This window comes from Pezoporus occidentalis, unplaced genomic scaffold (assembly GCF_034315485.1).
Source record: "Pezoporus occidentalis ecotype Australia unplaced genomic scaffold, CSIRO_AGI_Poc_V1 ctg138, whole genome shotgun sequence".
NCBI lineage: Eukaryota > Metazoa > Chordata > Aves > Psittaciformes > Psittacidae > Pezoporus > Pezoporus occidentalis.
The window spans coordinates 1931359-1949014 of record NW_026913188.1 but is presented as its reverse complement, the minus strand read 5'-3'; the positions used below and the strand labels follow the sequence as shown (position 1 = coordinate 1949014).

Below are 17656 nucleotides of genomic sequence, written 5' to 3'. Positions count from 1 at the left end.
GCAATTTTACTTTAAATGAGACTGGTAGGAGCGTGTTTGTCTATATGCTTATGTGCCTGTCTAAACATACATATAAAAGCACACTTTAAAAGATGTAGTAGCAAGGATTTTGTTTGTGATATATAATTGAAAGTTACTAAGAAAAATACTGTGTTTCTGCTATAAACAATTATGTCTATTTCTTTCAAGTTAGCAGAGCTGTCTGGGAAGAAATGGTGAATGCTTGTTGGTGTGGTCTTCTGGCTGCTTTATCACTTCTGCTTGATGCAAGGTATTTTGTCTTTAATTTCTCTTGATTTTCTTCAAAGATGACATTCCCAGCTCTATTTTTAAATGACTTCTGATATTGGTCAAGCTGGAAGTTGCATGAGAGTGTGCAGTTCATGGCATCTGAGCAGATAGGTTTGTGGGTTAGTGATGGCTAGGTTGAGTGAGGATCTGTTAATAGTAAACAACAAAGCATCAACCTTTAATGTATTTCAATATAGAACAATTAATTACTTTTTCAAAGGCTTGCATTTAAACTATTTATATTATTTTTATTCCTTTTTACTTTGAATGTTTCAACACATTGAAGTGATTCTATCTATGTTCTGATTACTGTTGATAAGATACTAAATTATGTCTCAGTACGTGTTAGTACTGTGCAGTCTTTGAAGTGGAAAAGCTGTTTACTAGATAATAACTTTGGTAACTTAATTGTCTCTTTCAAAGAATCTTTTGTTATCAAACACCATTTTCTGAAACTAGAGATAAATGCCTCCTCACAGGCTGCTTTGCTAAATCATTCAGAACTAAAGACCAATTTTATAGGAAATGGTTCTGAAGATTTTTGTTGATTGGTTATGCTTTCTTTTCGGTATTTGTAATGTTGACAGGTTTAAAGTCTACGTTCTTGTTCCTTTCAGTTTCTTTCAGCTTCTGTATTGTGAATTGTTTTTTGCTAAACAACGTGTACTCTTTCAGCACTGATGAAGCTGCCACTGAAAGTATTCTAAAAGCAGAACTGACCATGGCTGCACTTTGTGGAAGGCTGGGTCTTGTAACATCAAGAGATGCCTTTATCACTGCCATTTGCAAAGGATCCTTGCCTCCTCACTATGCCCTTACTGTATTAAACAGCACAACTGCAGCTCTGTCCAGCAAATGTAAGTATATAGGTTTTCCCTAACTGTGCTTCCATGTATTCATCAATAAACTTGAGTTTTCCGAGAATGCGATTCAAAAGATATATGCAACTGTAGAATTTGTCTATACTGGATTATGTTAGAATCCTTACTCTTTCACGGACACCCCCTTGTCGTGGGGAAAGAGCTTGTGTGCCCTTGTGAGGTTGGGAGCTATGCTGGTGGTGGCATATGCCTCCGGTAGGGTCTCCCATGCCAGACAGGTCTCATCTGAAGGGTCAGACAAAGTGTGTCCATGGGCAGGATGTATGGGCTCACTAGCCTTCGGGCAACCATCCTAGGAGAAGGACAGCTCTTAACTTCAAACCTGGTCAGATGGAGCTCGTTTAGCTCTTCAAGGCCATCCATCTAAGAGAAGGATACTCAAACCAAACCTATGACCTGAGGACTTTGCTGTCACTGTCCAAGCTCGCTAGGCCCAGGCAGATAAACCTCAGGTGTAAAGGGTAGGGCCAGTTCCGTGCATGCTGTGCCTCACCTAAAAAATCCACTGCACAGGCCCGAAGGGTTTACCCACACTTGCAAAGCCCTGTAGCGACAGGTGAGGGACGAAACGGCAGGCGATAAGGTGCACTGGAAACTGCAGACCCAACCCTGCGTGCGAGTGGTTCAGGACATTGGTCGCTCCATAGTGCCGTTGTCTCCTTTGAGAACTCATGCGGAATTAGTCTCGAGGAGAAAAGACAACGTAGGAAGAATCTTGCCCCACCTATACCACCCAAGGAGACCTTTCACTGTGCTTTTTGCAACTGGATTTGCCTATCCCACATTGGCCTTTTTAGTCATCAGTGTGCTTGTAGTAAGCGTGGGTAAAGCCCTTCCCAAATCTTCGCGAAGTCAAGCCATGATGATGATGAAGAATCCTCAAACAGGATCCAGACTGCCTGCTTTCCAGAACCAGTTAGTCTTGCAGCATTCTAGTGAACTTAAAAGTTCCCGAATGCTTAGCATATGTCAGAAGTTTATATTCTCAGGAGATCTGTTTACAATTCGAAAGATACATTGGAATATGTGATTAAAGTGTTCAAATTCTGAAAGAGTCTCTGAGCAACTCGGATACTTAAGAGTTTGCTAGAACGTTCTGCATTTGTGGTCTACTACAGACTTTTCTGCAGTTGTCTAGTGATGGTAGTAGTTACTGCGTAAATGGAAGATCTTCCTTTCTGGTCTCTCTTCCACTTACAAGAGGTTGAATTGGTATTCCCCACATCCTGAGGGAATGTTGTAATTCATGGGATGTGCCAGTTGAGGATGTACTCAATTTCGAATTTTGAAAATGAGTTACTATGTACTAAGAAATGCAAATATCTGGAGAATATGCAGATTGATATAAATATGAATTTAAAACAGAATACTTTAATCTGGGAATAAGGACCAGTACCTTTACTCCAGCCCAAAAGCTAACTTTATTATTAGTTCGTAAGTCTGTGAAGCAGTATGCATGACTGAGCTACATGAATCTCTATGGAGATGAAGCAGTGAACTTAAGGTTACTCTTCCTTTTATAGGTGAATTATAAAATGGGTGTCCTGAAGTCTTGTATTGGAAAAACTTCATGATATAGCATTTATGACACCACCATTTTTTGAGTGCACTAGTACAGTGATAGCACACAGTGATACCATTTACACACAATTACCAGAGGTAAATGGGTTGAGACGTAGTCTAATGCTCGTATTGTAGCGCAAATATCCCAGTCCTGACATAAAATGTATTAATGTGTTGCAAGAAGTATCTGATAGTGAGAGGGAGTAATTACTGGCTCCTTTAACTCTGTAAGGCAATGACATAATAATCTAAATATGACTAAAGGTCTTAAAAGTGACTTACCTTAAAACTGTGGAACAAAACTTCTCTGAACAGCGTTTGCCAGAAGGTGGTTGTTACTACCAGTAAGTACTGGATGTTAAATACAGATCTTATATATATATATATTTATTTTTTTTTTTTACTTTCTCCATTTTCCTCTAGCATATTCCATTCAGGGACAGAATGTTCAAATGATCAGTCCCTCAAGCGAGTCTCACCAGCAGGTCGTAGCAGTAGGGCAACCCTTAGCTCTTCAGCCACAGGGAACAGTAATGGTAAGTACAACTTGTAAGTGATCTCACCCTGCTTAACAGCTTCTTTCTGTGTCTCGCTGCATTTCAAAAATAGGCAACAGATAAACAGCGTTCTTGCAGCTAATGGTTATCAGAAATGTTAACCTAAGCTTTTAATTTGGAACAGCCCTGAAGAGCAAAGTTCTCTAAGTGTAAGGAAGACTTACTCTTGTTTTTCATCTGACTTATCTTAGCAGCTGCCATCCATTCCATTTGAAAAATCCTAGATCTCGGCTCTATTATGTGCCTGTGTGTGAAGGTTCACTTACATGGGTTTTTTAAGATAGACTCTGATTTTGTGGAGAAGATACACTTAAAGCTGAAGTACTCCAACTTGTGTCTTTTCACATTAGATAAAATGTGAAACTGTGAGGAGAGGGCAGTGATAAAATCATATTCAACCCCAGCAAGATCAGACTGAGATGAAGGGATGCTGAACTACTTCTCTAAAAAAGATATATTGCATCATTGCAAACAAAATGTAATCTTTATTTAATAAAAATGTGCAAGTTTCCTAGAAACACTGTTGTTACAGAATAATAAGAATAGTGTGGTTGTTTGTTGTGGTTTATTTTAGCTGACTTCAAAAAATATCCAGTGTATGAGGACATTACTCAACTTAGCTCACTGCCATGGAGCTGTTCTTGGTACATCGTGGCAACTTGTCCTGGCTACTCTTCAGGTATAGAGGCAATATTTATGCCTTGTTTTTTTGCCATAATTTGGATTTGAGTTCTTATGTAAGCAGTAGAAGAAGCTTTGGTTCTACTCATGGTGTACTTTGTATTGCCTTGAGTAAGTTCTGTAGAATTCCTCTTGAATTTTGTTTGGCTTGAAGGTTGCCAGCTAGCTCAAGGACACTGCTAGTTTCCTTGCTAAGAGGAGCCTGAAAACGCTATTTTTCTGAAAATGATTGTTTTGTATTTCAGCACCTTGTGTGGATTCTGGGACTGAAGCCTGGAGTTGGGGGTGCGTTAAAACCTGGAAGAGCTGTAGAAGGGCCCAGCACAGTAAGCATGACCATGGTTGTTCATTTTACAGTTAATGATTATGTAGTATTTTCTGTTGCAGTCTGTAAGACATTTCTGTCTCTTTTTCAAGGTTCTGACTACAGCAGTTATGACTGATCTGCCAGTTATATCCAACATACTTTCAAGGCTTTTTGAAAGCTCACAGTAAGAAACCTTATTTGGTAATTAAAATAATGTGTGTGTTATCAAGCTTGGCAGTGTTTTGATAGCTGTTATTTTTCAGGTACCTCGATGACGTGTCTTTACATCACTTAATAAATGCCCTTTGCTCCTTGTCTCTGGAAGCCATGGATATGGCCTATGGAAACAATAAGGTATAGTTTTTTAGTTTCTTTTTAGATGTGTTTGTGAAACAGACAGAAGAGGTACATTATCATAGAATCATGGAATCAGCTAAGCTGGAAAAGACCTTTAATATCATCAAGTCCAACCTTTATCCCAGAGCTGCCAAGTCCACTGATAAACCATGTCACTAAGGGCATCTACATGGTTTTTGAACACTTCCAGAGTCCTTTAAGCTAATTGTTTCTGATATTAAGACAGTAATACATTTGATACTCTAGAGTAAAAAATTATGAACCAGAGAGTGTCTTGTTTGTAATGGTTCATACAGTTACTAAATTCTCTTGAATATTCTTACTGCATTCCTGTTGGTTTTTGTTAACTAAGGAATGTCATATATTTCTATTAATCAGATTGTGGATGGATAAAACTTTTAAAATCCCTTGTAATTTCAGAGGTTAGGGATTCTGAATAGCACAGTATGTTCTGTGAGGTGCTCAGTTTCATTTCAGTTTTCTCTTATAATACACTTCAGAAGAAGCCTGACAATTTAGATATTGAAAACCCCCTGATAATTCACATTTACTTGGGAAAATGGTAGTATTCCTGTCAGCCTCAGTAAACAACCTTTAGTCAGAAAGGTTAAAGACCCTGTGATTGTAAAAGATTGAGTATATATTTTAGTCACAATTGAATTCCAGAGGAGAGTTTCTGAAAATTTTTCTTTGATCTATTACAGTAGAGATAATGGTGACAGAAAATATGTGTTACAATATTTGCCAATTACAGTAACAGCAAAGGAATTAAAACAAGCAAAGTTTGTGTTTAAAATCAATTGCAAGTAAGAATAAAATATCAGCAGAAATAACAACAGAGAATAATTCAGCGCAACAGTAATTTTGACTGTATCTTGACATAAAAAAAAAACCTAAAAATTAGAAAAAGCTTATCACTTCTGTACTTGATGAATGGGAAAATTATCATATTCCTGCAGGGAATTTATGAAGCTGATGGAATATAAAGCATAAGGGGATTCTTAAATGTGAAATATCCTTTATTGTTTGTTCATATATAAACTAAACTTTAAAAGTTTTCATGGGGAAAAGACTATTTGGCTAGTAACACATGTTATGAAACTGTTTGGAGGGAGGACTGTGTAAAAATTTCAGTTTTGAAAGGAGCATCAGTAACTCTGGTTATTGTCAAACTTGGAGAAAACTATATGGAAAATTATGACAGAGGTGTTTTTCATGGTATGCTGTTGCTACCCCCTTGTGGCTTCTCATGAAGTACTGCAGATGCTGTGGAAATTTCCCAGCCATGCTACCCAAGCTGCTGTGACAGCATTCACAGCCTACAAAACACAGTACTTCAGTGAGATGAGTTGCACCTTAATTTGTAAATTATAATGTAGCAGCAGGCTCTGACATTATCTGAGTCACCTCAAAGTCATGTGTTCAAATTCCATTTTATTAAGGAACCATCACTTTTTGCTGTTGCTAAATTACTGGAAACAGGACTAGTTAACATGCACAGGATTGAGATTCTTTGGAGACCTCTGACCGGTCATCTTATGGAGGTAAAGAATTGTTTTTATATGTTGTACTAGAAGTTAGTTTGTATTAATAAAGATCTTGGGGAAATACATTTGTAAAGTGTAGTTTTTAAAAACAATTTAGATTGCTTTTACATGCATTTTGTTTTTGCAACTTGAATGCTTCACAATTTTATTTTAAAAGTGAACTTATATATTTAAATTCAAATATTTTAATAGATCTTACTGACTTTTAGGTGCCATCAGTCCTTATATGTTTTAAACACAGCAATGTTTAAAATGATCAATTTATGTCATATATATGTTATAACAAAGGTAACACAAACAGGTTTCACTTTGGATCCACGTAGTACAAATAGCTAGGAAGATTTTGATATGTATTTGCATCCTTACCAAATAGATTGAAGTCATTGGATTTAGTAACAAAGGGTTTGCTTGTTTTAAACATACTTAAGCTAACATTTTGAATGGTATTTTTAAGGAAATACTGTACAAATATAGGTGTCATAATCCACTTATATTTCTTCAGTATTGTAACTTCAACATGAAAAATATGCTCTGTCAGGGAAAAAACAATGTTAAATTTTGAATTTGAAATTAGAAACAGGTAATGGAATATAATTGTAAAGTTTTAATTCTCTATACAGATATGTAGAAGAGAGAAACACAAGAACAGGGTTTGATTTAAAGTGGGTGAAGAAGAAAGTTTTTCTTCCTCATTTTTCAGAAAGTCTTAGACTTCCTCAGAACCAGTGCGTTATTTCAAACAGTATTAAGAAGAAGCCATCTGTAACCTGATTTATGCAGATCATCTTTGAGGTACAGTAAGGAAGGAGAACACCAGTGCCAAATTCAGTTAAACCCAAACTGAGGGAAGAATTTGTTATCTGGTCAAATTCAGAGCATCATGAAGTAGTTTGAATTCTCTCTCTCTTTTTTTTTTTTTTTTTTTTTATGTAAGGTAACAAACGTATAAACAATGCAGGAGAGTAGCTATTTCTTGACTGCATTTTTGAACATTAAGCTGGCTCTTCTGCATTGTCCTCTTTTTCAGTTTGGTTAGTGATTGATAAGGGAATGTCCAAACCACAAAACTGCCAGCCTTCCTAATGATCCTTGCCTTAGACTTTGATTCTGGATTCTCATACCACCTGAGCTAGGGCTGGAAGGGTAGGTGGAAATAACTGTGCAGAGGTCAATGAAACAGTGGACTTACCTGATTTGTTTCAGGGCAGTGTATCAGTTATGGGAGTACAGTTCCTACTAGGTATCTATGAACTGGATTTGCAAAACATTTGTAATTTTTCTGCTCTAAAAAAAGCAGTTAGCAAAACTGTTAGGTTTAGATAGGTTCGCAAAGAGAAGACACACATTTGAAACTTCAGCTTAAAATAGTGTTTGCTACTGTTTTGAAATAATGAACTGTAAGGCTTATTTTATATTCACTGTGTAGCTACTTTTTGTATTTGAGAATATCGAAGAGCAGATGCTTTCTGTGTTGGCTACTGTCATGCTTCCTCTCTTGATTACGTGAAGCAATGTGTGAAAGATGAAGCTTTGAATTTTATAGTAGCTTAAGGCAAAGTTAAACCTGAGAGTTTCAGGCAGTCATTGAAGAGTTGTTTGGTGCTTTTTAACCAATCACTCTCTGAATTATCAGTTAGTATATTCATTTTGGGAAATGTATTGGCTTGAACTGCTGTGGTTTTCATTATTTCTCCTTCTGTGTCTTTCACTGCTTCCTGTTGCTTCCTTATTCAGAAGGTATGTTTGTCCAAAAGATACTACTTTTTGTTATTAAAAATAATTTTATCATCTAGAGATCTATTGTATTGTTGTAAAAATATTATAATAGTGTATGTAAATTCTAATATAATTAAAAATACCCTTTTTTAATATTGTTACATATATTCAAATCTTGGTTAAACAAAAGTGACTTTAAACAAAACATTGATGTGTTTTCAGGTGTGTCAGCATCCAAACTCCAGAATGAGAGAATGGGGAGCAGAAGCTTTAACTTCTCTCATTAAAGCAGGACTGACATTCAGCCATGATCCTCCATTATCTCAAAATCAGGTAAAGTAAGTTTAAGAGCAGCTGCTTTCCTCCTTTTCTGGAACTTAAAATGAACCTGAAATCAAAATCTTCCCTAGAGGAAATTTTCTACAATTCAATGAATTAGGGGCATTCATAAAGCAGCTTTACTATTGAGTTTATAAAGCCTACAGCTGTAACATTCCAGTGTAACTATTGAAAATTACCTCATGCATTCTAATGAACTACCTTCCTTACTTGTTTCAAATGCATTACAAAAGTGGTGAGGCTTGCATAGTATGTCCATTTGTTAGAACAAATTACAAATCACCCTCTTGAGTGTAAAACAATTCCAGAATGTTTAGGAGTGTATATGTGATACAGTGACGGGTTAAAAATAAATTGCCTGACCTTCTAAATCACTGCTATTCAACCCGTTATTAATAAAACATTCTGATATTTTTACTTTCTCTTTTGTTGAGGTTCAGTGAACCTCTCTTTTTGTTGAGGTTCAATGGGTAGTTTTTTCAAGGTCTCTGTAATAGGAAGCTGAGTCTAGCCCTGCTGGGTGAGTGTAAAGTTGCAAGGATCAATTAAATTTTAGCATCCTCACTATGCTTTATTGTTAACTTTCAGAGACTGCAGTTGCTGTTACTGAATCCACTAAAGGAACTGTCAAACATTAGTCATCCCGATATCGGGATCAAGCAGTTGGAGTGTGTGCTACAGATTTTGCAAAGTCAGGGTGACAGCTTAGGACCTGGTTGGCCATTGGTGCTTGGAGTCATGGGGGCAATCCGAAGTGATCAAGGGTAAGTGATGGAAATGAAAATTTAAAATCGAGTAAGATAAGAGCAGTAGAATAATTCCACTTTTTTTTTTCTCGCTTTAATAGTCACCTCAATAATAACCATCATTTTCATTGTTATTTTTAGCTTGTGAACAATTTTACTCAATAAAAGTAAAATTTTTAATGTTTCCTATGGCACACTTTTCTTTTACTGAATTAACCTTTCAGAAGAACAGGGTGTTGTTCCACTCTAGTGTCTCCAGTGATCACCGTGCAGTATACACTGAGGAGTGCTCCTGGTGCCAGTTCATTTGATCTTAACCATCTGCTGGACACGTGTCTGGTGCTTGCAGATAATTCTGTATGGCTTGGCTGTTGCTCACAGTTCTTCTGTTGTTCCTTTTTCTTCCAAAATCTTCGGGTAGTCTCTGGTGTGTGGCATCTTCTGAACACTCTCTGTTTTCGTTGAAGCCTTCCTCCCTAAATGGGTGCTGGTAGCACAAGGGTGGAAGTTTATTTACTTGCTGTGGGTGAATCCCTTGACTGACTAGCACAGCTGACTCTTGCCAACAGAAGGGGAATGTTACAATGGGAAGTGAGAGGTGAAGTTGCCGGGAGTTTTTTGAAATGAGCAGTAAAATGAACATCGGACCCTGGACTCTAAGTGCCAAGAACTGTACCTGCACACTTAGACCATATTATTCCTTCTTTGGTGCTAGTCAAAACTGGCACCAAGGTAGGACATCAAATAACCCTGGTATCAAAAGAATTCATGTTGGCATCTCTCTCCTTCCATCCCATCTTAGCTTTTGCCTTCTGGACACATGAAGACCTGCTAGAGCCCCTTCAAATGCTTGAAGGGTTTTGCCCTTGTATCAGTATTGCTTGCTCTAGCAGTAGCACTCCCCCCAGTCTCCAAGGATGTTTACATACATGGTTATGAGCATCCTCTTTTTGGTAACCATGCTTCCTTTGGTACCTGCTGTTTCCATACTTGGTGCAGTGTGTTCTGTGGTTCCTACATGCCTTTTGATTTTCACTTTTTTTGTTGATGGATAAGAACCTACAGAGATTCCTTCTCAAGATGATTTTCAGATCCCTTTTCATCTCAAACCCATACCTCGCTGGCAGATAACTCCATATGTTACTAAGATCTTGTGTTATATCCTAGTCTTCTCCAGCAAAGCATATAGAATAATCAACTACATGGCATTGTCTGCCAACATCATATCAACTATAGTAGGAAAAAAATTAAGCAAGCCTCATTTTCCTTGGGAAGCAGCTGAATTTCTTACCTGATTTATAGCTGTGAGCACATGATTCAGTGCTGTTATCATACATTACATATAAACTTACTGACCGTGACACTTTCTTCACAGAAGTTTTCCCTCTGCTCAGTGAACATCCTGGATTCCAGGATTCCAAGGTTTTAGTTAAAGATGACCTTGCTGCTTCTGAGACCTCCTTCTCACGAACCTTTTCTATACTACATAATATTTTATCTTAGCCAAAATATTTTCCAAACAACTGCCATTAAGTAGATATTTCATAAATATTTTGCCTTCAGAATTAAGTTCTGAATGCAGACATTAAATAGGAATGTATTTTTATTTATTATGGAAGATGCATGCTAACATAACGGTCTCATTTGCTTTCTGTACTACATTTTTATTTAATGTTTGCATTCAGAAGGCAAGATATTTTGAAAAGATTTTGTCCAACATAATATGTATTTTGCCTACATGTTTGGCATACTTTAAGTGATTTATGATTGCTGGTGCAAGAAACTGTCCATAAGAGCTTACTCTTTGGAAGATTATCGTGTTTAAACTTAAGCTTTGTTTTGTCTGTTGTGGCTTTTTTAGCTGACACATTTAAACTAAGAAGTCCTAGAACTCTAGATCAGAGAAGTGGACTTTACTATATAAAACTAGTGAGGGCCAGTGGAGAATCTGAACTTCATTAGCTAGTTAACATGGACTAAAATGCTCCATCAGAATGTGAAGCTTCAACCTAATACCTTTAAAAAGCCTCTAGGTAAAGCACTTAAAATGTTGCAAATTAATCTCAAAAATGCTAAGTGTATTTTTTTCTTTTTCTAAGTAATGCTATCTCCTGAGGTATTGCATTCAAAACATTGCTGTGCTCTTGAAGAAATTAGAAATGAGTGTGTGCGTGTTTTGTTTTTGTTTTGTTTTTTTAAGAGAGTCCCTAATACGGACTGCATTCCAGTGTCTTCAGTTGGTTGTGACAGACTTTCTTCCAACAATGCCATGTACTTGTCTACAGATAGTTGTTGAAGTTGCCGGGAACTTTGGACTTCACAATCAAGAGTTAAATATTAGCTTAACGTCAATTGGTTTGTTGGTGAGTTTTATATAAAATACAGTGATGCTGCTTCTGGCTCTCTTTTTTTTTCTTTTTTTTTTTTTTTAATTAAAATTAATCTGTAGTCAATGCTACAAGTTAAAGCCAAAACCTAATTTTTGAGTTCTTAGTGAACTCCCATGCTGTCATTTGGAATTGTATGTAAATTGAGTGAGCACAATTTATCTTTAATCTGCATGACTCCAGGGTTAGTTAAAGAAGTAGTGTTGTATTGTAACCATGTTCATCAGTATCTTATTTTTAATACATTCTCTCCCTTTGTAGTACTTCAGGTGTAAATGGAACCTTAAAGCTGAGGCTAAGAAAAATACTTTCTACACCTTTTGGTATTTATGTGCTGATTTTCTTCCATCAGTGTAGGGAAATTAGTATCTTGATGTACTTCACAAAATATTCTTAAATATAAAAATGAGAAACAATTTACTGTGTGATTATTAAGATCATTATAATATTTTTATTGTACAACAGCATATGTCTTATTTATTTTGTAGTGGAATATTTCAGACTATTTTTTCCAAAGAGGTGAAATAATTGAGAAGGAGCTAAACAAAGAAGAAGCAGTGTTGCAGAAACAGGCAGAAGAAAAGGGAGTGATGCTGAATAGACCTTTTCATCCTGCATCACCATTTGACTGTCTTTGGTTATGCCTGTATGCAAAACTTGGAGAGCTGTGTGTGGATCCCCGACCTGCAGTTAGGAAGAGCGCTGGGCAGACATTGTTTTCTACTATCGGTGCTCATGGAACGTTATTGCAACATTCAACATGGCACACAGTAATATGGAAGGTATGATGTGCAAGATTCCACTAAAGGTTTTCTAAATTGCATTCACATTTTGATAGCCACTGACATGCTATTTTAATATCAATTAGCTAGTTTATTAAGCTTTTTAAAGACGACAACAACATATGGTGGCAGAAATGGGATTTCTTGGGGAGTAAGGGTGTTTTTTTACACTTTCTGTGTCCCTTAAAACCTCTTATGAAATGTGAATTTTGTATTTTGGTTGTTACTTTCTTACTCAGGACTTGGGTAAAAGTCTGTTTGCTTCCTACAAGGAGAAGTGACTCATTTTTTGTGCAAAAATACAGAGATGTTTGAGGGTCATTTGATTGGGCTGATCTGATATTAGACTGAGCTTTTGGCTCTCTTTGACAGAATATGTGAAATGCCCTGTTCTGGATCACAGTCATGTTGATAGTGCCTTGTGTAAAAATCAGGCTGTAGCTGAGTCTGCCTATTGTATCTAAGAGGTATCTGAGATCCACTGGTTTTAGCCTTCTGTTAGTGCTAACACTGTTCTCAGTGGTTTTGATCATGCTGTTTCTAACCCTTCTCAAGTGAACATCAGTTGGCAGATTCTTACTCTTAGCTGTTGCAGAGACTGTTTAGAATAAGGGAATACTCAAGGTGACCCAGTGACAAAAAAGATAATGGAAAAATTACTGGTTTTCTTACTTGTTTTACCATGAATACAACTATGTTATTTGAAAAGTTGCCTTTTCCCTCTTTTTCTGACTATTACAGGTTTTATTCCACCTATTGGATAGGGTTCGAGAATCTTCTACCACAGCTGACAAAGAGAAGATTGAATCAGGAGGAGGCAACATTCTCATTCATCACTCAAGGGACACAGCTGAGAAGCAGTGGGCAGAGACATGGGTATTAACACTGGCTGGAGTTGCAAGAATTTTTAACACCAGGAGATACTTACTGCAGCCTTTAGGTAAAATTTATAGTTAAAGTTAGTGAGAGATACAGTAATAAACTTTCTGCTCTTGTATTTTTTTTTCAGTGAAAGTACTGGGCAGGAGTCGTAATCTTAGCTTTAAAGTGTGTTCTGTTTTGTCTCACTTCAAATGTCATGAAAATTAGAGTTTTTAATTCATGCTCCTTAGAGTCAAAAAATTGTAAGTACCAATTTAATCTTCCATATCACAGTACCTGAGATTAAATCTTAGTAGTCACAATTCTGGGTGCCAAATAGCTTTAATTTATAATAGCTTGTTAAGAGTAATAATTTTTCTGTTCTTTTGGTTGTGAGAATATCTTTCCTTTTGTCTTTCTAAGGTTATGCAACACTTGCCTGGAACTCTTCCATGGCATCAGTGTGTCAGGTTTAACCAGTGCTCTTACAATATAAAGAGAGCTTGCTGGTAAAGTCAGTGAAGTATTGAACATTTACGTTGTACAATTGTATGTAGTAGTATTTTACAGTAGCTTGGTAAATAACCTAATGTTTAATTTCTATAAGGAGGAAGCAATAAAGAAACAGGGAATGTATAATTTGCATTACATTAATGTAACTTCACCATCCCATAGTATGCAATTAATATATATATATATAAAACTAGGAATAAGTTGTCTGTTATTTTATTTTGGTTATTTGTGGTAAAAGTTATCAACATATTAGTAGCTATCAGGAGTATTGGTCATCTGCAGAAATGTAGTAGATTTTAAACTATATTAAACCTGAATTAAAACTGAATAAAAAAGAAACCATTACAGGAGTATTTTAATTATTTAGAACCTGTAATTAGTAACATAGAAAATTGGAAGCTAAAGCTAAAATCAATGAAAAACTCAGACTTAAAAAAAAATAATCTTTCTCCACAGTGCAGTTATCAGGGCGGTTTAAAATCAAATCTTTATAAATTAATTGCATGACTATACATTTGACTCATAATTCCTTGTACGTGCTTAAATCAACAGGCATCTGGTATGTATAACAGCTAATCTGTTTCACTGTACGGAATTAAGAAAATGCATGTTTCTGATATGGGATGGGGTGTGTGATTTTTTGCTACTGAATTCAACATGAATGTAGATATATTGTTTCATTCTTCATATTTGTGTGTTTCTGTGTTCCATTCATTCTTTCTGGTTATGGGTGAACTGATAACATTCTGAAAGTCATTCAAGCCATCATCTAACCTCATGGAATATCTATGTATTAGAGCAACGAGTACTTGAACAGCCTTTTAGAGACAGAGTGGGTGGGAAGAGGATGAAGAAGTCCGTTCCAAGTTGATGTTTTTTTCCCTCTCTTTTCTTAAATAGGAGACTTTTCCCAAGCCTGGGATGTTCTTCTTGATCACATCCAGTCAGCAGCACTCAGCAAAAACAATGAGGTTTCCTTGGCTGCCCTGAAAAGCTTCCAGGAGATCTTACAAATTGTTTCTCCTGTCCGAGACTCGGAGAAACCCGATACACCACCTGCTATCAATGTTTCTGTACCTGTGGTGGTAGGGACAACAACTGCCACTAGTCTTGGCAGATCATTCATGAGAACTGACTCCATAGGAGAAAGAATTGGAAGATACAGTGGATCTGAACCACCTGTAATAACAGATGAGATTGAAGATTTGAATCTTTGGTGGGCAGCCTGGAACAGCTGGTATAGGATTGGTTCAGAAAGTACAAGGCCTCCAATTACTTGTGATAAATTGACTTTCATTCCCAGCCAGCCTTTTCTTACAGCTTTAATTCAGATATTCCCGGCTCTTTACCAACACATCAAAACTGGTTTCAGCATGGATGATCTCCAAAAGCTGGGTGTCATTTTGCATGGTGCTGTTTCAGTTCCAATCAGTTCTGATGCTTCCCCTTTCATCCTTCCATCTTACACTGAAGCAGTTTTGACAAGTTTACAGGAAGCAGTGCTTACAGCTTTAGATGTTTTACAAAAGGTAATAACGTGACTTCAAATGTGCGGTGAAAGGTAAACTACACTGTGTCTCGGTTCTTCTTCTCAGAACTATAGTTTGGTGACTTAAACATGATTTTTTAATTTGTAATTGCACAGTGTATTGTAATAGAACAATCTGATCTCCATTCTTGGTGCAACCCGAGTGCTCTGCATTGAAAGGAATGGTATAATCTTTATGAAAGGCACTTTTGCTTGATTACAGAAATACCTTAAGTGTTGTGCTGTGTTTGTATTCATTTACTTGTATTAAAGTGTTGTACTGTTACGAAGGTCTGTACATGGAGTTGGGGGAACAGGCCCACAGACAGTGTTCCTTACATTGCCCAGGTACTACCATAACAAAGTCTAGAAGACTAGTGATCATGAGAACTTTGAGTTCATGCAAAACATAAAGTATAGAAGGGTCTCTGGCAGAGCTCTTAGCTTCTTACCTCTGGTTAATGAGTTAAGGAAAATGCTTCATATCTGCTTAAAAAATTCTTACTACAGAACTCACCCTCAAAGTATACCCTTCATGCAAGTGAATCTGTAAACACCAAATTATGGTGCCATCTTTTTGGTTAGTTAAAAAAAGAAAAAAAGTAGTGCTTCTTTCTTTCTGGAGTTGTAAAGTATCTCCTTGCAGAATACACTGTTCATTCAGAAAACTTACTTATTCAGAAGAAGCAAAGTTGATAATGAACGAGATAATGCATTTATATTAAGCACTGCTTCAAAAAAATACAAGCCCTGAAACGCCCCAAAAGACCTACTTGGGGAAATGTCAGAATTAGAGCCAGCTGCATGACCTGACTTCATTCCCTATGGACTTTCATTTTATGACCACATTGCTTAACTCTGTGGTCATACCTTTCCCCATCAATAGGATCCTGCCCCATTTAGCTCATAGACCACATGGTGCCGACTCGACAAGCAGCAAAATTCTGTATCTTGTTTTCTTTTTGCTTGGTGTGGGTTGACTTATCTCATACTTACTTAAACACCACAAGCAAGCCAGAATCATTATCTTGTAGTCATTCATTTAGTTTATGGGATTAACAAATATTCATGAATGTAATTTGAGAACAGAGCCATAAAATTAGAAGTTTGGTATTAAATCTAAGTTTTGTGTGTGGGGATACAAATAACATGAAGTTTCAATGTTGTATCTGCTACATTTTCATCCTTTTCCAGTCAGCCATGATCTTCTTGTGGCCTCCACTTTCCAGCAGTTTAGCCCTGCCCAGGTCCTTTTTTTCCCCATGTAATCACTCCATCTATTCATCTCGGAATTTTCTATTTCTTTGCTGGTCTCCTTATCCATGTTAAGTTATTGTAGCTGAAGTTCTGTTAAACAATAACAGAAAAACTCACCATGAGAAACGGATATCTCCCCCTTCCCTCTTGCAATCTAAATGGTTAGTGTGGCAGTTACAGGACTTTGCAGATACAGACTTAAGTAGGAAGGTACCTCAATTTTTACAGTATCTCCCAGTATAAAAGCTATAGCCCATGACAGTAGCTGCACTGGGAGTTGTTAGATTAATCTGAACGATTAAAAAATGTAAAGGTTAGTACCAGGATGCTTTAAAGCACAAATTTCTGCAAACAGAGTCCTGTGTCAATTTTTACAACAAACAGCAATCTGCAGAGGATTTTATTTTCGTGTTTGATTGTGGTTTGTTGTTGCCTGACCATTACTTTTTGATTTATGCATCTCTCTAGTTAAGTATGTAAATAAGTGCACTTAATGCAGTAAATAGTACTCCGTTTTAATAGCCAGCTCTTAAAGGTACTGAAAACATCCTTTGTCACACACTCTGCTAGGCTATTTTTGAGGTTTTCTGCAGCTTAGATAAGTTATCCAATGTCAGAAGCATAAACGTCATTGAAAAGCAGTTCTAGTTAGATGAATTTTCAAAACTAAGTTACTTAATTCTCCCTTTTATCATATATGGATAATTTTTTAGAGTTGAAAATACTCCAGTAGACTGAATAGAAAATGCTTCTATTTGTAAATTAAAACTTTTACAAGAGTTTCATAAAGTATTAAGAGTAAGAAGCTACTCATGCACAGACTTCAGATAGGAAATAGTTGTTGGTTTTGTTCACCAGTACTGAACAAACATCTGAAATTTTTTGCCACTGATCCTGAAATGAATAAAAATCTTGGAATTAATGGCAAATATATTTTGAACTTTGGCTATTACAGATCATAGAATTGTTTAGGATCAAAAACACCTTTTAAGATTGCGGACTCCAACCATTAACCTAATACTACCAAGTCCACTGCAAAACCCTCAACGCCACATCTACATGTCGATTAAATACTTCCAGGGAAGGTGATGATGACTCAGCCAGTCCCCTGGGCAGCCTATTCCAGTGCTTGACAGCCCTTTCAGTGAGGAAATTTTTCCTAATATCCAGCCTAAACCTCCCCAGGTACAACTTGAGGCCATTTCCTCTTGTCCTATTGCTTCTTACTTGGGAAAAGAGACCAACACCCACTTCACTATAACCTCCTTTCAGGCAGTTGTGGGGAGCAACAAGGTCTCTCCTGAGCCTCCTTTCCTCCATGCTGAGCACCTCCAGTTCCCCCA

At 36.8% G+C, this 17656-nt stretch overlaps 1 protein-coding gene across 5 annotated transcripts in view; it reads left to right on the top strand.

Annotated features, from left to right (window-relative positions):
• The window catches only part of MON2 (MON2 homolog, regulator of endosome-to-Golgi trafficking), a 69083-nt gene that overhangs the window by 30873 nt on the left and 20554 nt on the right, over positions 1-17656 (top strand). For 3 of the 5 annotated variants that reach the window (XM_062609501.1, XM_062609500.1, XM_062609504.1), the window contains exons 13-26: positions 190-271; positions 967-1148; positions 3159-3271; positions 3867-3971; positions 4219-4299; positions 4391-4464; positions 4544-4634; positions 6080-6181; positions 8123-8233; positions 8828-9003; positions 11186-11348; positions 11861-12154; positions 12896-13094; positions 14429-15057. In XM_062609501.1, coding sequence (XP_062465485.1) covers positions 190-271; positions 967-1148; positions 3159-3271; positions 3867-3971; positions 4219-4299; positions 4391-4464; positions 4544-4634; positions 6080-6181; positions 8123-8233; positions 8828-9003; positions 11186-11348; positions 11861-12154; positions 12896-13094; positions 14429-15057 — 2402 coding nt within the window. The remainder of the gene's footprint in view (positions 1-189; positions 272-966; positions 1149-3158; positions 3272-3866; positions 3972-4218; positions 4300-4390; positions 4465-4543; positions 4635-6079; positions 6182-8122; positions 8234-8827; positions 9004-11185; positions 11349-11860; positions 12155-12895; positions 13095-14428; positions 15058-17656) is intronic. The other 2 variants (XM_062609503.1, XM_062609502.1) reach the window with 2 other exon arrangements.